The 25,328-nt window shown below is 36.5% G+C and overlaps 1 protein-coding gene across 2 annotated transcripts; it reads left to right on the top strand.

Moving 5' to 3' along the window:
• Window positions 1-32: 32 nt before the first annotated feature.
• On the top strand, window positions 33-24,969 carry LOC117337612. 2 transcript variants are annotated; one of them, XM_033898679.1, is made up of 2 exons: window positions 33-327; window positions 22,214-24,969. In XM_033898679.1, exon 2 carries the CDS (start codon window positions 22,225-22,227, stop codon window positions 23,701-23,703), a length of 1,479 nt encoding a protein of 492 aa, XP_033754570.1. In that variant the 5' UTR covers window positions 33-327; window positions 22,214-22,224; the 3' UTR covers window positions 23,704-24,969. The 2 variants fall into 2 exon arrangements, with proteins under 2 accessions (XP_033754570.1, XP_033754578.1); XM_033898687.1 differs by lacking the exon at window positions 33-327 and adding an exon at window positions 3,373-3,550.
• The last annotated feature ends 359 nt before the right edge of the window (window positions 24,970-25,328 follow it).

Genomic DNA, 25,328 nt, shown 5'->3' with positions numbered 1-25,328 from the left:
GACCCAAGGCTCGCCACTTTTGTCTCTTAACCCTCGCCAAAAGACAGCTTATCTTTTAAGACACTGACCATGTTTATTTATTGAGTGTTTTAACGGGAGAGTCAACCTATGAGTAGTAGCAGTAAGATAAGCTGTTTTTAAGAAAATTAAAGCCTTCTTACGCATTAATTCACTGAAGTGAATAGCATGTAGGCACGTAAGTATGACTAACATTCAAAGCAGCAAAAATCACCGGAAGCTTAAATGACGTCACGAGCAGCATTCGTGACGTCACGATCGCTTCTCATGGGACTGCAGAATAGACAGGAGGTTGAAAGCTTTAAAAGGGTAAGAATCGATTTATGAAATGAATATATACATTCGATTTGAAATATTTACTAATGTAGGAATAACTAAAACTGTAATTGTGACTTTGCACGGTTTTTGTTGGATTTCAAGCTGTTTTCGGACCTTGTTTTGTACAGTTTATTACATATCTCATCTCATTTTACAAGATGGTGGAGAACACAGCCTGCATGATTCAAAACATGATCAAAATACAGCTCAATGCGTCATTATAATATGGCGTCATCGTGAAAACAAAAAACTGAAAAAAAAAAAAAAAAAACATCGTTATTTAGTATTTTCATTCGAAATAAAATTCTTTACCTTACGATTGAAGAGAGAATACGCCTTTCTGTCTTGCACAGTTGATCATTACGACAGTATATCATCCCCAGTCATGACAAGCCATTTGAAACAAGAAGATTTTTTTGCGAGCATGCTTTGGTTTGGTTTGTTTTTGTTTAACGTCCTATTAACAGCCAGGGTCATTTAAGGACGTGTCAGGTTTGGAGGTGGAGGAAAGCCGGAGTACCCGGAGAAAAAACACCGGCCTACGGTCAGTACCAGGCAACTGCCCCACGTAGGTTTCGAACTCTCGCAACCCAGTGGTGGAGGGCTAGTGATAAAGTGTCGGTACACCTTAACCACTCGGTCACCAGCCCCCCTCCCCCCCGTGTCAATCGCTATTCCAATCCCAACTATGTACTCCGCTAAAATGTTTTAAAACGATTAAATGTAAGGCTTTTCCACAAAAAGAGTTCTGATGTGGCTGTATCCGTTGGTTAGGAGGTACAGGTAAAGTGCAAGGCTAAGCATTGGCCAAACTACAAGGGATCACCATATGTCTCGGCCCAGACAAGTAAGGGGGTGGAATACCTCCAAGTATTGTGCTGTAGCCAGTGGCGTACGTATGGAGGATATCGAGGGTCCTTTCGGACAGTTGGATATAGGTGGAGGATGTGGATAGGGTATACGAATCCCTAGACGAGATTGCTGCACCAATTTACCTTGCGACAACCTGGGTAGATCCAAAGTTGTAGAGGAACCATACAGATAACTTTGGCGAGGACGTGTCAGATACAGAAGAATCATGCGCACGCCTTGGCGAGGTATTTATAATCGGTGGATATGCTGGGAGGGTTTGAGGTGAGCGTAGCTCGGATCCATCATCCAGATTATTAGACGGACTTGTGACTTATGACGTTTATACAGGGTGTGTATAGTGCGGAAAAGATAGCGAGGTATCAGGCAGATTTTCTGGTAGGCTATTAGCATTAGACGCAGCTAATTGTCGATTACTTCAAAAGTGGAGTTTCGCTTGTAATGTGTTTGATTGCTTTGAGGTCCGTCCCGACTGGGTGCAGGTGAAGGTTTGATGAATGACAGATTCATAGGCTGTCCTTGAGGAGGTAGATGATCAGTATAATGCTGTCTTTGCAAAGGGTGCCTGTCAATCCACGCTGTACATATTATCCCACTGGGCACGAGGGGGCATGTAGTGTGAGTTTATCGATTTTGCATTTTGAGTGCTGGGATGAAACTGCTCTGCATACTGAGGAAAGCTTTCACTAAGGGTACCTTCCCATCTCTTTACAATCTCATCTATTTGGCGCAATATCAGGTTTAAAATACGGTCGACGATATTGTTGAAAAGGGAAAGATTGTTACTGTAGCGATCATGGTGGTCTACATCCAGAGAATTTACATTCTTCTCATCTATAAGATGAACCGACGGACCTAGTTATTAGTTTTTAAATTTATCAATGGAAGCCTCGAGGTTGGTTATTTACGAACTGAGATGTACGGTATCCTCCTCCTATGAAGTGTTATGTTTCCCATGTCACCACCTTTCATCTTAGCAGCACTTTCAGCTTTCGTTCTAGGAGCCCTCTTCTTTATCAGAATCTGTCTGTGTGCGGTCAGCATCTCTCAGTAGAAAGTCTGTTGTTGTACAGCACTGTCCTCCTGTTGACTTGCGCCTTCCTATTTGTAGCATTACTGACCGGCAGGATATCTGGTGAAAATATTGCCTCACTTAGTGGCAGCATTCCAATATTATCTTAAGACTCAGGATGTAAAGCAGTTAGAGTAGGAGCATCGCATCCTTCATTCGGCTATACAAATGTCCTTGCGGCTGATGAGATGTCTAGAGGTTGTTCCTTGATTGTCAGTTCTTCACGCAGTTCTTCTTTAGCTTAACAATAACAGCATAGACATTTAGAGTTATTCTCAGCCATGCAAAGAGGGTGGCAGTATTGAAGACATGTACCACATGCATCCACATCCTCAATGATTTCCTCGCATACAAGGCATGCCGCGTCTAGTATGCTATCTGTAAGGGATGTGTGTATATTATTCCCTGACAGGCGATCTGCTGAAATTGTTGATAAGAGTGCCTTCGGTGTACACTGTGTAGATATGTAGATACAGTCATAATTATCTGCTATACGGCTTATCTCTGTATCATGCAACCGGTCACACTTGTAGTGTGTCCAATGTCCAACGACTTCACAAAATACAGATCTCGTTTGACAACTTCTTTTGCACTTTTGTGATTAAAAACGCAGTTTTTGACAGTTATTTTTTTATTTTGAAAGAGCACACAGTTAGGTAGAAACAGACAAATATGCGCAATGCCTTAAATTCTGTTGTATTTGTCTTATTTGAACTTCTTATTTGTCCTCCTCTTTCCCTTCTGAAGTCTTTCTTTTGTTTGCCTATATAATGTGTAATATAGCTTTATTGACCCTGTCACATTGCTGATTTGTATTTCGTTGGGAGAGTGAAGTTGGTGAAACATGTTCCTAGTCCTCTTGCTTAAATTATTGGAAACAGAATTATGTTTAAAACACCAAAAATACTTTTAAATAAAAAGCTGTTGTACGAGATAGTTCATGCACTCATAGTCGTATTTATTGTATTAATACGGATGGGTGTATATATATTTGAACCGACTCACATTGCTTTTACTCCGATACTCTGTAATGTACTGACTATACTGCATAACAACATGGCCATACCTTTTCACCGGAAGGTCTCGTAGTCATCAAATTGAAGTGTTTGCCATTGTGAACTCCAATCAAAACAGCAGAAGATAACCTATGTAAATATCTCCCTGTTTGTGATGACTCATAACTGATAACAGTCTGACGTCAGTTGTTAAATGTAAATTAAAAATATCTACAAGGAACACATAGAAAGATCCACGATATCGCCATTTCTAGAGGTAAGTGGACAATTCTATCAAAATCTATTATGCTTTTATTTGTATAGTTTGAGCGTCAACTTCCCGTATCGAATTGCCATAGAGGTCTGAAAATTTGCTACACTTTTGGTGTATTTGGACCTACAAAATTTTGAAACCCAAGGAATGATCGGCATGTCACAAATCGACCCAACTTAAGTGTCCAGTTGTATTGATATTTTTGTCGTATAAAGATGTACTTTTTATCATTGAAAGGTCGACATCCATGCTCCCCCTTTTTTAGTCTATATTATGAACTCCGGTCCATCCACAAACACAGGCCATTTTCGCGAAGTCCGAATATGCCATGTGGACACTACACAGCTACAGTGCTGTTGACTGGCAACTATGGCCAAAAGTACTTCTAGACATACAATGAAAAGAACAGCTATCATGTGTCGGCAATATTTTGTGAAATGTGTCAAGTATTCGTTTTCTAATCGATGTAACTTGACATATGTACATATATGTTTTTGCACATTCATGATGATACGGTCATAATACTGAAGTCTTAAGGTTTGAGCTTTTGTAGTTTTATTCAATAGGGGTTTTAGTGGTGTCATATCCGGGTATGCTTCTCCAATCAGACCACAAATCAAAATGTCGACATTCCTAGATTTGTCGTTTTACGCATACATTGAAAGAGTAATACTTGTTTTACTACTCATTGCCCTTTTATAGGGGTGTTGGATCAGGGTGTGAGTCTCCAAGCAGACCACAAATTTAAATGTCTGCATTCCTATAGATAGGATGACCGGAAAATACTTTGATCATTGGGGTTATCTCAGAAATGAAACTTTGGGTGATTTCATTAAATCCCAACTGGATGCATTTTAACTTGCAGTGTCAAATTTAATCATTAATTGTATATTCTGTTACATGTAAACCTGAACCTTATGCATTTATAGCTGCATAATTGATTTTGCAAAACATTGCCTTATAGTCTGCAAGTAAGCTCATAAATAACTGCACAGAGCAAACAATGTATTATATCTCGATGACCAGTAGTATCAACTCATGTTGATCCACACTGTTGACCTAATTCCTTGTCTATACTCCTGTCTGTCCTTCAAACTATGCTGAAAATAACATTTGTGTCATATGTTTATTTTGGTCTTATCTAAACCTGTTGCTGGCTTATTTAGTAGAGCAGTATATCAGCTAGTGTGGCGGAGTCACTGGTTAGTATTTATTATGCTTAGATTATTTACTGTGAAATATAAAGAGGATATCTAACAGTGTCTTCAGTAATATAAAATATATTTCACGAGTGGGGCTAATATTTTGATATTTTTCACGAGTGAAATATATTTGGTATTACTGAAGACACTGTTAGATATTCTGTTTATTACATTTTTTATCAAAGAAAAACCTACCCCGTATGCTAACTAGGCATACAGCGAAAGTTTGCATACGTTTACCGCTTACATGTCTAGACAATCCTACGCGACAAAATATAGTCCAAAGTACAAAAATTCCCCAAAAAATATAAAAAAAATAGTTCAAAAAATATTTTAATCAATTCTTTTACTTCAATATGTATCATGGTTTATATGTTTTACAAATGTTGCCATAACATTGTCAAAATAAAAGTATTTAAAAAAAAGTCCCGTCAAAACAACACAGATCACTACGCGATGAGCGCTCAGTCCAAAATGGTGTAGATCTACATGAAACAGTTCTGCAGGCCTAGTGGTGGGAGAAAGTCCCGACAAACACACCGATTTTGTTTACTCCTCAGTCCTGATGATAACAAACTTCCACTTATGTAACAGTAAGTCATTCTTACTAACTGTCACTGTCAGATATTGCCCTTATTCTTTTGTATTTTCTCCCGTACCCTGACCCGGACGCGGCCATGTTTGCTATTTGTGCTGTTTCTCCGATCACATAGTTTGAGTTACTGGCCTGCATTGTCTGCTGACTTCCGTGAAAGTGGAAATTTACCGTTGAATTAAACGTGGTATTTTCTCCAGAAAAAAAGCCCACCCATTATTGGAAACAGATGGTTATTTTGTGCTGTGGTTGAGGATGATTTGTCGGGGACAGGGGTATTTTTAGGGAGTCCACTCGCTATACGCTAACGCTATGAAATGAGTTACACGCCACATGAACTGTTGTTGTAAAACTCGTATTGTGTCAAAAATATTTGAAAAAACTATTTTCTCGAGATAGTTCATGAACTCATAGTCGTATTTATTGTATTAATACGGTTGGGTGTATATATATTTGAACCTACTCACATTGCTTTTACTCCGATACTCTGTAATGTACTGACTATACTGCATAACAACATGGCCATACCTTTTCACCAGAACGAAAATTACAATACGTCTGTCAGAAGATCTCGTAGTCATCAAATTGAAGTGGTTGCCAATGTGGGCTCCAATCAAAACAGCAGAAGATAAGCTCTTTAATTATCTCCCTGTTTGTGATGACTTAAATTGATAACAGTCTGACGTCAGTTGTTATATGTAAATTAAAAATATCTACAAGAATAGAAAGATCCACGATCTGATATCGCCATTTCTAGAGGTAAGTGGAAAACTCTATCAAAATCTATCATGCTTTTATTTGTATAGTTTGAGCGTCAACTTCCCGTATCGAATTGCTATAGAGGTATGAAAATTTGTTACACTCTGGGTGTATTTGGACCTACAAAATGTATATGAAAAGAACAGCTATCATGTGTCGGCAATATTTTGTGAAATGTGTCAATTATTCGTTTTCTAATCAATATAACTTGACATATGCACATATATGTTTTTGCACATTTATGATGATACGGTCATAATACTAAAGTCTTAAGGTTGGAGCTTTTGTAGTTTTATTCAATAGGGGTTTTAGTGGTGTCATATCCGGGTATGCTTCTCCAAGCAGACCACAAATCAAAATGTCGACATTCCTAGATTAGTCGTTTTACCCATATATTGAAAGAGTAATACTTGTTTTACTACTCATTGCCCTTTTATAGGGGTGTTGGATCCGGGTGTGAGTCTCCAAGCAGACCACAAATTTAAATGGCGGCATTCCTACAGATAGGATGACCGGAAAATACTGTAATCATTGGGGGTTATCTCAGAAATGAAACCTTGAGTGATTTCATTTAGTCCCAGTTGGATGCATTTTAACTTGCAATGTCAACTTTAATAATTAATTGTATGTTCTGTTACATGTATACCCGAACCTTATGCATTTATAGCTGCATAATTGATTTTGAAAAGCATTGCCGTATAGTCTGCAAGTTAGCTCATAACTGCACAGCGCAAACAATGTATTATATCTCGATGGCCAGTAGTATCAGCTCATGTTGATTTAAGTATATCTTTCTGGAGATTTTCCACAACGTTGACCTACTTCCTTGTCAATACTCATGACTGTCCTTCAAAATATGCCGAAAATAACATTTGTGTCATATGTTTATTTTGGTCTTGTCTAAACCTGTTGCTGGCTTTTTTAGTAGAGCAGTACATCAGCTAGTGTCGCGGAGTCACTGGTTAGTATTTATAATGCTTAGATTATTTACTGTGAAATATAAAGAGGATATCTAACAGTGTCTTCAGTAATACCAAATATATTTCACGAGTGGGGCTAATATTTTGATATTTTTCACGAGTGCGCAGCACGAGTGTCTTCAGTAATATACCAAATATATTTCACGAGTGGGGCTAATATTTTGATATTTTTCACGAGTGAAATATATTTGGTATTACTGAAGACACTGTTAGATATTCTGTTTATTACATTTTTTATCAAAGAAAAACCTACCCCGTATGCTAACTAGGCATACAGCGAAAGTTTGCATACGTTTACCGCTTACATGTCTAGACAATCCTACGCGACAAAATATAGTCCAAAGTACAAAAATTCCCCAAAAAATATAAAAACTAGTTCAAAAATATTTTAATCAATTCTTTTACTTCAATATGTATCATGGTTTATATGTTTTACAAATGTTGCCATAACATTGTCAAAATAAAAGTATTTAAAAAAAAAAGTCCCGTCAAAACAACACAGATCACTACGCGATGAGCGCTCAGTCCAAAATGGTGTAGATCTACATGAAACAGTTCTGCAGGCCTAGTGGTGGGAGAAAGTCCCGACAAACACACCGATTTTGTTTACTCCTCAGTCCTGATGATAACAAACTTCCACTTATGTAACAGTAAGTCATTCTTACTAACTGTCACTGTCAGATATTGCCCTTATTCTTTTGTATTTTCTCCCGTACCCTGACCCGGACGCGGCCATGTTTGCTATTTGTGCTGCTTCTCCGATCACATAGTTTGAGTTACTGGCCTGCATTGTCTGCTGACTTCCGTGAAAGTGGAAATTTAACGTTGAATTAAACGTGGTATTTTCTCCAGAAAAAAAGCTGACCCATTATTGGAAACAGATGGTTATTTTGTGCTGTGGTTGAGGATGGTTTGTCGGGGACAGGGGTATTTTTAGCCCACCATCATCAGATAGTGGGCTATTCAAATCGCCCTGCGTCCGTGGTCCGTCGTCCGTCCGTCCGTCCCTCCGTCCGTCCGTCCCTCCGTCCGTCCGTAAACAATTCTTGTTATCGCTAATCCTCAGAGAGTACTGAAGGGATCTTTCCCAAATTTCATATGTGGGTTCCCCTTGGTGCTTAGTTATGCATATTGCATTTTGAGACCAATCGGAAAACAACATGGCCGACAGGCAGCCATCTTGGATTTTGATAATTGAAGTTTGTTATCGCTATTTCTGAGAAAGTACGGAAAGGGATCTTTCTCAAATTTCATATGTAGGCTTCCCTTGGTGCCTAGTTATGCATATTGCATTTTGAGACCAATCGGAAAACAACATGGCCGACAGGCAGCCATCTTGGATTTTGATAATTGAAGTTTGTTATCGCTATTTCTGAGAAAGTACTGAAGGGATCTTTCTCAAATTTCATATGTAGACTCCCCTTGGTGCCTAGTTATGCATATTGCATTTTGAGACCAATCAGAAAACAACATGGCCGACAGGCAGCCATCTTGGATTTTGATAATTGAAGTTTGTTATCGCTATTTCTCAGAAAGTACAGAATGGATCTTTCGGAAATTTCATATGTAGGTTTCCCTTGGTGCCTAGTTATGCATATTGCATTTTGAGACCAATCGGAAAACAACATGGCCAACAGGCAGCCATCTTGGATTTTGACAATTGAAGTTTGTTATCGCTATTTCTGAGTAAGTACTGAAGGGATCTTTCTCAAATTTCATATGTAGATTCCCCTTGGTGCCTAGTTATGCATATTGCATTTTGAGACCAATCGGAAAACAACATGGCCGACAGGCAGCCATCTTGGATTTTGACAATTGAAGTTTGTTATCGCTATTTCTCAGAAACTTATGAAGGGATCTTTCTGAAATTTCATATAAAGGTTCCTCTTGGTGCCTAGTTATGCATATTGCGTTTTGAGACCAATTGGAAAACAACATGGCCGACAGGCAGCCATCTTGGATTTTGACAATTGAAGTTTGTTATCGCTATTTCTCAGATACTTAAAAAGGGATCTTTCTGAAATTTCATATGTAGGTTTCCCTCGGTGTCTAGTTATGCATATTGCATTTTGAGACTATTCGGAAAAAAACATGGCCGACAGGCAGTCATCTTGGATTTTGACAATTGAAGTTTGTTATCGCTATTTCTGAGAAAGTACTGAAGGGATCTTTCTGAAATTTCATATTTAGGTTCCCCTCTGTGCCTAGTTATGCATATTGCATTTTGAGACTATTCGGAAAAAAACATGGCCGACAGGCAGTCATCTTGGATTTTGACAATTGAAGTTTGTTATCGCTATTTCTCAGAAAGTACTGAAGGGATCGTTCTCAAATTTCATATGTAGGTTTCCCTCAGTGCGTAGTTATGCATATTGCATTTTGAGACCAATCGAAAAATAACATGGCTGACAGGCAGCCATCTTGGATTTTGACAATTGAAGATTGTTATCGCTATTTATCAGAAATTGCTGAAAGGATCTTTCTGAATTTCATTTGTAGGTTGCCCTCTGTGTCTAGTTATACATATTGGATTTTGAGACCAGTCAGAAAACAACCTGGCTGCAGGCAGCCATCTTGTATTTTGAAAATTGAAGTTTGTTATCGCTATTGTACAGAAGGTACTGAAGGGATCTTTCTCAAATTTCATATGTAGGTTCCCCTTGGTCCCTGGTATTGCATTTTGGGACCAATCGGAAAACAACATGGCCGCCAGACAGCCATTATCGCTAAATCTTAAATTTTATATATAGGTTCCCCTTGTTTGAAAAGTACTAGATCTAGAGGGCTGTTTCTGAATTTACACAGATTAGTAAGACTTAGAAGAAGGGAAAAGTAGAGAAAAGATCAATCTGACATGGAACCTATAAAGATCATTCAATGGTGGGCGCCAAGATCCCTCTGGGATCTCTTGTTAGGGAGTCCACTCGCTATACGCTAACGCTATGAAATGAGTTACACGCCACATGAACTGTTGTTGTAAAACTCGAATTGTGTCAAAAATATTTGAAAAAACTATTTTCTCGAGGCCTGCTTGCGGTGCACATGGCAGATCTATTTTCATTCCCCGTTGACAAGACATGTGAGATATCCTTGCTTTGTTCAGAACTAAGTCGGCTGTAGTTATTCAGACTGTTGACATTCCTGTGGCCTGTTATTTGAACTATCTGATTTGGAGGGACACCAGAGTCATTTAGCTTCTGAATGAGTCGCTTTCGCACACTGAAAGTGAAAGTAGATACTGTACTGTACAGTTATATGTAAGGTTACATACATTATGTGTTCCAGTTGTCCCGCCCTACTATATAATTTATATCATATAGACTAGGCTGTATCTTAACGATTGCTTTATTAGCTTGGCAATGTATTTCACACCTCTCTTTAAAATTTAGTTCCCTGTTCTGGGAGTCTGACCCTATTTTTGATAAATATTCATTAAATTGTAATTTGTGGAAAGGAATTCTGGAAATAAAGTATTTGACATTAAAGGGTTTTAGACACAAAAAGGTTAAAGTTGTCTATAGGTTAGTTTCTGAAAAGCCAGTCAAATAACCCTCACACTCCTGGGGTTGTGTATATACACGCTGAGATACAGGGCACAGCATGGGCCCATCTGGACAACTGACCTATATGCAAAATTTCATTCTGATAACGAGGTCGGTCAGCCTCCTACGTCACAGGTTCACTGCTGCCGAGATGATAGTATAACTAACGTTATAATGTCGCATTAAATCACTATTTACACACTATCTACCAAAGGTTTTGTGATGTGGGAATACTTTACATTAATATATTGGGTTACAACAGTGAATTGGTTACATGTACTCCAGTGATGATCCCGTTATTCATTAAACAACTGTATTAAATTCAACTTTATTGCATAAGTTTTACAACTTATTGGATAAAATAGTATATAACATTAATGGACAAAGGCATCCACTCTTACATGATTTATAATTCAATCAGCTAATTTGTCAGATTTGTTACAGGGAAACAGAGAAATAATCATTAAAAATGAATATATTCTAATTAAAATCTTATAAAAAATCTTTCCTTTAGTTTATTTGCTAGTGATAAATATATTCCTAAATTGTTAAGTTCTTTCATATTTTCTACTTTGAGTAACTGAATACGTTTAAACATACTACAGTATTTAAAATGATATGTTTTAATCAAATCAATACGAATGTCTGCGTAGCATTTTCACCACATCAAATACATTTCCTTCATAACCTTCATAAAACATTCTTTAAGGAAATTGTCAAAAAAGGACGTTGTTTGAATACATTACTGTAAAATTGATCAGAACAGTAACTGATTTCTTCAAACATTTACCCAAGACTGACAGTTCAAAGTTACTGATTTAAATAAAGAATCCAAGGATATTTAGTTTCCAACATGTCATCATAACATGCTTTGAGTAAAAAATTATCTGGACGCTTTAATTTCAACCAATATTTAAAAATTCTTGATTTAATATGTACAAAGGAAATCCTCAAAGTTCAATGAACAAAAAACCCATGTATCGTCTCCGATAAAAAAAAAATCAGTTCTGTGATTACGTACTATCTAATTAAATTACATCAGGATGAGACAACTGTATTTCAAACTACTGCATTTTTATCAAATCTTTATCCTGCAAAATTAAGAAATGGATATTTTTATGTTAATATTACGTCAGGAAAGGGTAAAACATGTTCTTAAAAGTGTACAAAATCTTATCAAATTATGCCAAAAATAAAATGGTTAACAAGGCTAGGAAAATTAATCACCGTAAAAAGACTTCACAAGTGAGATCATTTTGTCACCTCACTGTATAGTAGACCAGAGATGTATATATCACATATGTGATATTTACATCTCTGAGTAGACCTATAGTGTATATGCCATTGTTTGAGTTTTTAAAATAAAAAAATAAATAAACAGATGACATGTGATATTAGTAAATAACCAAGGTTATGATATTGTCCGCTGGTCTACTATTTTGATTATACAATTACAGACATGAGGTGTGGAAAGAAAATCTAAACATGTAAGATGATAAAATCAGGACATTCACTGTCATTGCTTTCAATGTTTACAAAATAATATGGGGCTTTTTGAAGTTTCCCTCTATAAATGCATATAACAAGGCAGATTCTAGCCTAGTGATACTGGTGATGTGAACCAGATGACGCGTCGGACCACGTGACCACCTAGCTCATTAAAATTTTTCAGCCAGCAGCAATATCCCCCTACTGGCCTAAAATAGATAAACAGCTTTGTATGGCGAGGTAAAACCTGTGTCAGCCAACATTTATGGGGTCGGGCTAACAGAAAATGGAAAAATACCCTATGTGTCCAAAACCCTTTAATTCACGAAAAGAAACAGAAATATCTTTCCAATCAAACAATCTACCCCCTGATCTACCTTACTTTTTAGCCCACCATCATCAGATGGTGGGCTGTTCAAATCGCCCTGCGTCCGTGGTCCGTCGTCCGTCCGTCCCTCCGTCCGTCCCTCCGTCCGTAAACAATTCTTGTTATCGCTATTTCTCAGAAAGTACTGAAGGGATCTTTCTCAAATTTCATATGTAGGTTTCCCTTGGTGCCTAGTTATGCATATTGCGTTTTGAGACCAATCTGAAAACAACATGGCCGACAGGCAGCCATCTTGGATTTTGACAATTGAAGTTTGTTATCGCTATTTCTGAGAAAGTACTGAAGGGATCTTTCTCAAATTTCATATGCAGGTTCCCCTTGGTGCCTAGTTATGCATATTGCATTTTGAGACCAATCTGAAAACAACATGGCCGACAGGCAGCCATCTTGGATTTTGACAATTGAAGTTTGTTATCGCTATTTCTGAGAAAGTACTGAATGGATCTTTCTCAAATTTCATATGCAGGTTCCCCTTGGTGCCTTGTTATGCATATTGCGTTTTAAGACCAATCTGAAAACAACATGGCCGACAGGCAGCCATCTTGGATTTTGACAATTGAAGTTTGTTATCGCTATTTCTGAGAAAGTACTGAATGGATCTTTCTCAAATTTCATATATAGGTTTCCCTTGGTGCCTAGTTATGCATATTGCGTTTTGAGACCAATCAGAAAACAACATGGCCGACAGGCAGCCATCTTGGATTTTGACAATTGAAGTTTGTTATCACTATTTGTGAGAAAGTACTGAATGGATCTTTCTGAAATTTCATATGTAGGTTTCCCTTGGTGCCTAGTTATGCATATTACGTTTTGAGACCAATCAGAAAACAACATGGCCGACAGGCAGCCATCTTGGATTTTGACAATTGAAGTTTGTTATCACTATTTCTGAGAAAGTATTTAAGGGATCTTTCTCAAATTTCATATGTAAGTTTCCCTTGGTGCTTAGTTATGCATATTGCATTTTGAGACCAATCTGAAAATAACATGACCGACAGGCAGCCATCTTGGATTTTGACAATTGAAGTTTGTTATCGCTATTTCTGAGAAAGTACTGAATGGATCTTTCGGAAATTTCATATGTAGGTTTCCCTTGGTGCCTAGTTATGCATATTACGTTTTGAGACCAATCAGAAAACAACATGGCCGACAGGCAGCCATCTTGGATTTTGACAATTGAAGTTTGTTATCTCTATTTCTGAGGAAGTACTTAATGGATCTTTCTGAAACTTCATATGTAAGTTTCCCTTAGTGCTTAGTTATGCATATTGCGTTTTGAGACCAATCTGAAAACAACATGGCGGACAGGCAGCCATCTTGGATTTTGACAATTGAAGTTTGTTATCACTATTTCTGAGAAAGTACTGAAGGGATCTTTCTCAAATTTCATATGTAAGTTTCCCTTGGTGCCTAGTTATGCATATTGCATTTTGAGACCAATCTGAAAATAATATGACCGACAGGCAGCCATCTTGGATTTTGACAATTGAAGTTTGTTATCACTATTTGTGAGAAAGTTCTGAATGGATCTTTCGGAAATTTCATATGTAGGTTTCCCTTGGTGCCTAGTTATGCATATTACGTTTTGAGACCAATCAGAAAACAACATGGCCGACAGGCAGCCATCTTGGATTTTGACAATTGAAGTTTGTTATCACTATTTCTGAGAAAGTACTTAATGGATCTTTCTGAAACTTCATATGTAAGTTTCCCTTGGTGCTTAGTTATGCATATTGCGTTTTGAGACCAATCTGAAAACAACATGGCCGACAGGCAGCCATCTTGGATTTTGACAATTGAAGTTTGTTATCACTATTTCTGAGAAAGTACTGAAGGGATCTTTCTCAAATTTCATATGTAAGTTTCCCTTGGTGCCTAGTTATGCATATTGCATTTTGAGACCAATCTGAAAATAACATGGCCGACAGGCAGCCATCTTGGATTTTGACAATTGAAGTTTGTTATCACTATTTCTGAGAAAATACTGAAGGGATCTTTCTCAAATTTCATTTTGAGGTTCCCCTTGGTGCCTCATTATGCTTATTGTATTTTGAGATCAATTGGAAAACAATATGGCCGACAGACCGCCATCTTGAATTTTGACAATTGAAGTTTGTTATCTCTATTTCTCAAAGTACTGAATGGATCTTCCCAAATTTCATAAGTAGGTTCCCCTTGGTCCCTTGTATTGCATTTTTGGACCAGTCTGTCATGAAAACAACCTGGCAAACAAACAGCCATTATCGTTAAATCTCAAATTTCTTATATAGCTAGGATTCCCTTGTTTGAAAAGTACTGGATGGATGTCTCAATTTGCACAGATTAGTAAAATGAAGGGAAAAGTAGAGAAAAGATCAATCTGACATGGAACCTATGAAGATCATTCAATGGTGGGCGCCAAGATCCCTCTGGGATCTCTTGTTTTATGTATGTTTCATATACATGTCTGAAACACAAATTAAACCTATGCACAGGGCCTTGCAAATCGGAGGAAGGGGGTGTCAAATTTTCATACATTTATAAAGTTCTGTACTTCAAAAAGTAAATTTTCCATTTTTTGTTGTTAAAATAGCTATGAATGACGTCGGTTTGGGAAATGTAAAACAATTATAAAAGGAATTAAATACCTGTAGTTAGTCAGACGTCTGTCATTTGTCAGACCGGCATTTTCTTTCATTTCAGACATGATTGAGTACATTTTGTTAATACCCATTGGGCTGTTTTTGTACCACCTGCTGGCAGGATTGTCTAAAATGAGAAGATATTATACATGTAGCTATAAACTCTGTAGTATTGCATGATAAATTCCAAAATGTTGAAAAAAAAATAAGATTTCTCTGATTTTTATTGTTCTTATACTGAACAGCTGTTTAAATAATTCATGTACATTTTTAATGTAATTTGAAAATTTATTCAATGATAAAAAATCTAATGTATTTGTTTCTTACTTACCAAGATTTGCATCACGGTTGATTGTTAGGAAGAATGGCTTGTCTGGTTCATTCATGGCTGAAGGTCTCTTACTGGCATACATTTTATATAAAAATACAGGATCTTTGTTGTTATCTATTCCATCCGTTACAACGCTACCATAGGCCCTAGGTTTGAATTTTCTGATGTCTCGTGGATTTGCTCCAGTGCGTGTTTTTGTCTGTCTTTCCTGGTTGTATATGATGTATTCTGTCCCGTTCTCTACATCTGTCTTAAGTGCAATATCTCCCCATTGCAAGTCGTGTGTTTCCTTGCCAGGTCGCATTCCAAAATGCATCGTACATACCATCCACATTGAATACAGAAATGAAGCTGGTGATTTGTAACCGAGTGTGTTTGTTGAGTACAGTTTTTCTACCTCCTGATCCGTCAGCTCATCAGCAGCTCTGGGTTTGTTCCCTTTCCCTATCCCTTTTAGTTGTTTCTGCTTCATTTTTAAGACGTTTCGGCATTTTGTGAACTGAATGTCAGTAAGGATAGAGACAAAGTAGTTTTTCCTTCAGATGTCTGTCCAGACTACTGAAATAGAACCTTAGAGATGTGGGTTCGTACTCGGTACCATCTTTTTTCCTTACTGATAACAGAAAAGTTGATATCAGAGAATCTAATTCAATGGGTGGAATTGCTTCTGGCTTTCTCCCTTCTCCTGAGGCTGTAAGATATGCATTGAAAACATTCATGTCCTGTTGTGTTTTTTTCTTAGTGTTCAAATTCTGCTGTTGGAACAGGAAACAGTCAATGTCTTGTGCACTTACTTTTTCAAATACTCTTTTTCCAATTCCATTAGACTGAGCACTAGGCCTAGTGCTTGCTCTGGTATTCTGTCCACCTTCTGTCTCATTCACTAACCCAATCAATGGTGTTGCTGGCTTCAGCTGCATCATCAATCAATCCAAAATGTGGCATATCTAACTCTCCTAAGATTAATTGATCAAGAAGTTCATTCTCGTGATTTGGAGAACTCATTTTGCTGTCAATCAGAATACTACCAGCAGACGACAGAAGCTTCAGACAAGGAAGATAATTTGTAAACAAAAAAAGTAGTTCCCCTTGTCCAGGTGCTGACATTTTCTAATCATTAATTTGATTGGTCAAATCAGCAAAAGTGATATTTTTCACTAGTGAAAAATATCACTTTTATAGAATGAATAATTTTTGATATTTCAGTGGTAAAAATGTAATAAAACAACTATTTCTATATGTACCAGACGTGAATCCCCCACTCTGGCTACATCTTCTCAATCTGGGATACCTTAAGACTCGCCTCATCTGGTCACATATAATTATACCAACCTGTAATTTGCCTTCTTCCAGTTTGGTCACAGTGAGCATCTGTTAATTTTCAGCAGCGCGCTCCCTGACTTTCAGTTCAGAAGGACCGAATTCTACCCGAATATCTTCATTGTTGAGTACATTACAGGAAATATACTACGATAGAATCTTATCTATGCTTTCTGTTTTCCCCCTCAGTCTGCTTCCTGTAATTAGGGCTTTTCACCTTAGTGATGAAAAGACCTATTGTTTTTGTTCTGTTTATTATTAGGGCTTTTCACCAAAAGGTGAAAAGACCTATTGTTTTTGTTCTGCTTCTTATTATTATTATTATGATTACAAGCTGACCGGTAATAAGTATTTATATATTCAAGTATTTAAAAGGTAAAAATGGAAGTAATCCAGACGATTACATTTATTATGAAGTGTTTACAAAAGGATACGATAATAACGTAACCCTGTGGTCAGGGTCTGATGAGGGTAGTCAAATCAGACCTGCAGACCAGTCAATTTTAAACAAAGATGCACTTTACATGAGAAGTACAAATATTCTTAATAGAACAATCCCGCGGATAAGTAATTAGATCGACTATGGTTGAGAAGATGAATTATGTATACGACCATATCTGTAAACTGTAAAACGAAAGTAGGTCTAGCCAGGTGAAGCAAATACTACTATTTTCGCAATAACTGTTCGTTTTACTTGATACGATAGCTATGAACAAAATCAGTGTTACCTTCCGTTGTAATTTAGTACATTGGTGTCTCAAAAAATTCGAAAATAATCCGGTATAATGTTCAATGATATTCTGTTTTTATTATCATTATGCATGTTTTCCGGGTCACGTTCTAATAACATGTGAACTTCAGGTTACGTCATCAAATTCATTTCCCGCGAATTTATTGTGAAATCTAAATCAACACCAAAAATGAAATGAAATGGAAGAAATAAAAAAAAATCTAAATAAAAATATTGTGATCAATATTTAGTGCAACATTAAAGTTTCATCGTAAATAATTGCTACGATTCGCCAACCTAAAGCATAAGTAATTGAAATCAAATTATTCTAAAATTCACATTTCGTTTCTATTTTAATCTTAAATTTTTTATCACAAGATCGTTTAGAAGCTTTGCAGTACTGACTCTTTCAAACGCACAGATGCTTTGATTTGAGCAAAGATGGCGACCTGAAGCTGTGTGGCGGTTTGGATTGGAATTAAATTGCGTATATTTCGGCAAGTAAACATCGTACAAGGTTCCCGTGTGGTCAGATCATCTAATTTTGTCATCATGTATTCAAAACAGTTGTTGTTTAGTCGCTACCGTCATTAACATAAAAATTCGGATTATTATATAAATACTTATTTAATTACAAGCTTACCGATTATAAGTATTTATATATTAAAGTATTCAAAATGCTGAAGTATCCATCCACGTAAATATGGTATATCATATACACGTCTCTTTCAGAAGGTAGAAAGTTGTAGTAACATTTATTATGAAGTGTTTACAAAGGGATACGATAGTAACGTGACCCTGGGGTCAGGGTCTGCTGAGAGTAGCCAGATCACACCTGCAGACCAGTCAATTTTAAACAAAGATGCACCCTGTACATGAGAAGTACAAATATACTTAATAGAACTATCCCGTGAAGTAATTTGACTAATGTTGAGAAGATGAATTATTTATATGACCATATCCGTAAACTATAAAACGAAAGTAGTCTAGGTCTTGCCCAACTGCATATATATTACGATACGATAGCTATAAATTAAATCAGTGTTACTTTCCATTGTAATTTAGCACAATGGTGTCTCAAAAATTGCGAAAATAATCCGGTAATGTTCAATGGTCTTCTGTTTTTATCACCGTCGTGTTTTCTGGGTCACGTTCTAATAACCGACGCCACGAAATGTCATACAGCTAATGGACCGAAGTGTTATTCACTCCAAACCTCCACTTATCGACTATAGATGCCTGATTCTATAGCATGTGGGCTTCCTACGTCATCAAATTCATTTCCCGCGAAATTACTGGGAAATCTAAAACAATTCTTTAAATGAAATGAAGCGAAAGAAATAGAAAACGTCTAAATAAAAGTATCGTGATCAGTATTGAGTACAACGTTAAAGTTCATTGTAAATAATTGCTACTATTTGCTAACCTAAAGCATAAGTAATTGAAATCAAATTATTTTAAAATCCATATTTAGTTTCTATTATAATCTTAAAATTTGTATCACAAGATCATTTAGAAGCTTTGCAGTACTTACTTTTCCAAACGCACAGATGCTTTGATTTTAACAAAGATGACGACCTGAAGCTGCGAGGCGGTTTGGATTGGAATTAAATTGCGTATATTTCGGCAAGTAAACATCGTACAATGTTCCCGTATGGTCAGATCATCTAATTTTGTCATTATGTATTCAGAACAGTTGTTGTTTAGTCGCTACGGTCATTAACATAAAAATTCGGATTATTATATAAATACTTATTTAATTATTATTCTACACTTTAGTTTGTAAGCAATACATCTCCTAAAAGTTTAAGAGGTATACCAATGATTGACCTATTATATTGTATGGTATAAGCCAAAGGGGTAACAGCAACATTTCCAAGTACGTCAAAAAATCCAAGATGGCCGCCATGACGTCATATCTCATTTTGCTTAAGTGGCCATAGCTCCAAAACGGTAACAGTTAAAATAATTTCAAAGATATATTATTGTAGGACTTATCTGGGGCCAACTTTTAATAATGCATTGTTTTGAGGTCAGAGGTCAAATGAAAAAGCTCGCTTGAGGGTCAAGTTAGTCTATTTTTAGAAAATCTTAATTTTTTTCAGTTTTTCTGTGACACATATGGTTTCTGTTGTACGCCATTTTGAATTTCCCCCTATATATTTCAATATAGAAAAGTGTGTTACATTTCAAACTTCTTCTCAAGTTTCACAAGTGGCATTCAGCTCAATCTTAGCTGAAATAATCCTTGGATTGTCCTGGCCAAGTTATGTTATTTTTTTAAGTTTGTTTGAAATCCAAGATGGCCGCCATGACGTCATGTATTAAAAAACTTAAAATGCCCATAATTCAAAAAGTGTTTATTTTACAGGGGTCATGTAATTATGTTATTTGTAGTTAATGCCTGGCTCTAGCTTTTGCTTACCAAAAATTTTAGGTCAAGGGTCAAATAAAAGCGTTCGCTATGGGGTCAAGTAGGTCTATTTTTAAAAAATCTTCATTTTTCAACCTTTTTCCAAAAAATAATTCTTCGTATGATGTAAAATGTCATTCTGATGAATTTGCCGTTTTCAGTTTTTCTGTGACACATACGGTTTCTGTTGTACGCCATTTTGAATTTCCCCCTATATATTTCAATATAGAAAAGTGTGTTACATTTCAAACTTCTTCTCAAGTTCAACCAGTGGTATTCAGCTCAATGTTAGCTGAAATAATCCTTGGATTGTCCTGGCCAAGTTATGTTATTTTTTAAGTTTGTTTGAAATCCAAGATGGCCGCCATAACGTCATGTATTAAAAAGCTTAAAATGCCCATAATTCAAAAAGTATTAATTTTACAGGGGTCATGTAATTATGTTATTTGTAGTTATTGCCTGGTTCTAGCTTTTACTCGTCAAAAGTTTTAGAGTCAGAGGTCAAATAAAAGCATTTCCTATGGGGTCAAATAATTCTATTTTTAGAAAATCTTCATTTTTTAATCTTTTTCCAAAAAAAGAAATTTAAGTATGATGCAAAATGTTATTCTGATGATTTTCATGTTTTTTGGTGTTTCGGTAAAGTTTACCATTAACGCGGAACGCCATTTTGAATTAATTTGGCATCTGACATATAACGGCATCTGATATATAACGTTAGTTGGACAAGGGGAGATATCTCGTACAAGGCTGTACGAGTTATTTCCCTTCGTCCACTCCTTTGTTGAAATATTATATCTTAGATGCCAGATTAATCAAAACTAGAATGTGAATGACCTATCAAGTGTTCTAAAATAGTTTTTTATGTTTGGAAATACCAAGCCTTTAGGTCATTTATGCTAAAAAGTGAAAAGCCCGTCAAATTGTCCATGACAATTTCTAGTTCCCTCTTCCTACTGACCCTACAGGTAGGGAGTAAGAATGGTTGTTGTAGTGTTTCTTTGTTCTTTACAACTTTTCCATGTTAACCTGACATAATTCTTGAAAAGGACCGTGCATCCACAACTGTGCAACAGACCTGGTGTATAATACTCACATGTTGAAGAATAGTTTAAAAACTTTAAAACACTTTAAAAAAAATCTTGTTCTTGAAAAGGTCTGATTGATATAATGAATAGGCATATATCACGCAAATACTTTAAATGTTTGTTTTACTCGTAATGTTAACAGAAGTAGTTCCGAAGAATATATTTATTTATCTTTTCAATCCAAATGTTCATCTTTTAAACAATATGTTCATGTCTATTCTAAAATACCATTTTGCTTTTACATTTTTACAAATGTACTTTTATGCTAACTTGCCCCTTTTTTGGAATAGAGCGGCGCCCATAGTGTTTTACTGAAAATCTCTATTAGTCATCAAATCAAGTGGATTTTGACCGAATCCGGCCAAAAGTTACCTAGTGGCAAAATAGCAGAAATATCCAACCTCATAGCGGGGAAATAGAGAAATGGCTTGAAACGGTTTCTCCGACTACTGGGATGAAGGTATTTTGTGACCTTTAGCAAATAACATTCTATGAGGAAAGAACAAACAAATTGGTAAAATGAAAGGTTAGACCCCTAGGGGCCAGAGAGGAAGGGCCTCACAGAAAAAAAATAGAGCAATTGTGATTTTCAAAAAGTCCTTCTTCAGTGTAGATAAAGGGATTTTGAGCAAATATAGCCTGCAGCATCCATTGAAGAGGAAGTTTGTCTTTGCCTGTTGTTAACATCACGAGACAATAATCTCTCATCGAAAGTCACAATCTTGACAATATACAAAGGAGAGAGAGAGAGTGAAAAATTTAAAAGGATCTGTTTTATGCATTTAACAATAATATTTGGGGCGCAGTTTTACTTTTTATTCCCATTTTAAATGCGATTACTTTTCAGTAAGTGACATGACGTAGTCAAGTTCTGAATTTGTGATACCACTCGCTTTACTCTGCACACTTGTATCGTAGATAACCTCAAAACTTTTTATGTACCATAGCTGAAGTTCAAAAGCCCGGATACCATGTTTCCGACCATATATAATTTTGCCTCATGCTATCGTTTTCGAAATCGATGCGGAAATAATACTATAAGGTTTGTTCACAGGACGAAAATAGGATATCAATTGATATCACTAAGTTATTAGATAATATCACTTTACGGAAATAAAACGTAAAACGGCGCCAAATAATAATTACATTGTATAGTACCTGATAAGATTAACTTCGTTTGTTTCATTTATATTCACTTACATATTTCAGACCTGTCCACAATGGCGCTTATGCCTGTTCAGGATCCACTCAATTACTCGTGTGATTGTAAAGAGAGAGACCCATCCAAACTAAAACATTACATCGATAGTAACAACAGACGCATTGGCTGGTTTTGTACTAAATGTGGAGTCGAAAGTTTGGTACAGGAATACATCACAGGCGTTAACTCGGATCACCTGTCTCGCAGACAGCCTCGGGGCTTGGAACAAAATGCTGTATTCCAAGTACAGTGTCCCAAAACAGAAGTGGACCTGCGCCATTATGCTGATATTTTAAAACCCGGGGATCATGTTACTTGGCACCGACCTTATATAATCTGGCATCATGCTATCGTTTCAGAAATCAATGCAAGAAACAATACTATAGGGTTAATACACTGGACGAAAACCGGAGACTGTATCAGAATAATCAACGAGATAAAAAATGTTGGAGAAGGCCAATTGTACCGTATAGACTACTCTGAGGTCGTCAACAAGGAAAATCCTTTCGAATTAGTTCTGGCTAGAGCTCGTTCTAGGATTAATGACACAGGATACGAGCTTTTCTCCGACAATTGCGAATCTTTTGCAACCTTCTGTAAGTGTGGTGTCGTGCAATCCCACCAGCTTGCTTGGCTAAAAGGAAAAGTCACAGAGTTTCTTGGTCATAACGTAGCTACTCATACAAAGTCCATTGTGAAGTCAGTCACAAAATATCTGGCTTCAGCATCTATAAATCTAGCAGGAGATGGGGCAAGTGCGATTAAAAAAATCGTTCCAGCAGAACTGGTCGAAAAAGCCGTAAAAGGAAGCAACTGGGTTGGCGCTGGAGTAGTGTTCGCCATTGAAACTATATTTGTGACTTATGACTTGGCCGAAATATATCAAAAAAGAAAAAAAGGCAAATTAACCAGACATGAATGCATAGAGTACATTGTACAACGTGTTACTGAGGGGTTTGTCAGCGCTGGTGTAGCAGTGGTAGGGAGTGTTGGTCTGGAAATTCTTGGCTGTTGTATTGGGGCGGCATTTGGGCCAGTGGGAGTGTTGGTTGGAGGATTCACAGGAGAAATCTTGGGAGGAATCTTATTTTACGGTATTGGGAAAGCTGTTGGAACATCAGTAGGAAAATTGGCTGGAAAATCATGTTCTAAGGTGTTTAAACAGAATGACCGAGCAGTAGATTTGATAAAGTACCTGCATCCAGGCGACCACATCGTGACGTTTGAATGGTTCCTCCATCCACGATGTCACGCCATAGTGGTAGGACATGATGGCAATAAGATCCTTGTCATACGCAACACCCACGAAAGGGGCGTGGTCAAGGACTGGATGCCATTCAGAAAACCACTGTATAAAGTGCAGTACGGACATGGCGAATGTTATGAACCTGACGTAGTACTTGCTAATGCGCAGTCGCGGCTTGGGGAAGAAAATTATGATCTGATAACATACAACTGCAAAACGTTTGCGATGCAGTGCAAATCGGATTTTCCTTAAGGGGGTTGGAGCTAGTGAGGCTAAAAAATTCCTGACATTCAATTTTTCTGAAATTTTGGTTATTTGCTCAGGAGATAATTATGTATCACTGCCTAAATGAAGAAAAACTTTGTGTGGTTGAAATTTTTTTTAGACCCCCCTTTAGACCCCCTATAATTATACACCTCTGGTGCTCTTTGTGGACAAAACCCAAATGCACCTAATGCATTTAAAATGGCAAAAAGTTCAATGTTTTTACTTTTGAATATAAAATAAATGCTTCTGTAGCTTGATTAACCTCTAGTGAATGTATATATCACATTTTATTATGTATTGGATGCTTATTATAAAAATAATAGCATGTGAAGCCGCAGATTTCGTTATCATGATTCTATTTTATATGGTCATTTTTATGTTTATTTCTGATTTCAAAATTTTTTGTAAAATAATTGTGTCATTTAATTTTCTCAAAAAACTAACAGGATATGTCAACAATATTACTGCATAGCATGATTTTTTACGGAAACTTTCTATGGTCAGTTTTTGAAATATGTGACATTTTCTTACCCCACCCCCCTAAATACTTCACCCCAATTTTGGTACATCTCTCTATTCTATGACGTCATTTACTGGAAACATCAGTACACAGGGATCATTTCGGTTTATCAAATTGATGGGCCATTAAATTTAGCTGATTTTCAAGAAAACTAATATCATGTGTGGGTCATTACATAAGAAAATTTAAAGATTTTTCCTAATCATGTGGGCCATTCAGTAAATTTGATGGCCAATGGCCCCATATGGCCCCCTCCAAAATGAACCCCGAGTACCTAATTTAAATGTTTCAGTATATATTACTAAATGCACACATTACCAAAATATAGGGTATTGGGTGTTATGAAAAAAGCCAACAACATCATTTAAATATAATTCAGTTATTTAATGAATAAACTTAAAATAGCATCAATAATTGAGATTACTGGTTTAGATCATTCACAAATGTAAGTTATATTGTCTTCACGAAATTGCAATTTTATTGACATGTACATCAGCATATAATTTCATTCGATATGAAGCCAAATTTTGTTTAGAAGCAACAGAAGTTGCAACATCTCTAGTCACATTCTACAATTGTTATTCTTTATACAATGAGAGTTCAAAGTCAAATAATAAAACCAAATTAAAAAAAACTCCCTTCACCATTTTTCTCCCATTATGATTGAAATACTTGTGTCATTATTAATTATTGTATTGATAATGACATTCGTATTCTAATCAGACTGAAATTTCTCCAGCTTAGGACGGACACAACCATTATATAAACTTTCAGTTCAAGTTTGGCTATAACTAATATGCAGCATGTAGCTGTCTTGCAATTGGTTGGGCTGGTTTAAAGTTTTTTTTAATATTTTTTCATTATTTTTTTTTTATAAAATTGAAAACAAGTATGAACACAAATGTAGTGATAACAAAAGATAAATTATCGCATACAGATCATGTAAAATAAACGTTATGAGAAACACTGAATACAGCAACTGTTAATAATGGACACACAAAATTAAAATTGAGAGCAATAGCTATGAGCACAGGATCTGTCTCCTGAAACTAAACCTCTCAATAAATAAATCATCAGCAGTTTCATCATG

This window comes from Pecten maximus, chromosome 1 (genome assembly GCF_902652985.1).
Source record: "Pecten maximus chromosome 1, xPecMax1.1, whole genome shotgun sequence".
Lineage (NCBI taxonomy): Eukaryota > Metazoa > Mollusca > Bivalvia > Pectinida > Pectinidae > Pecten > Pecten maximus.
This window is presented reverse-complemented; position numbering and strand designations above follow the sequence as displayed.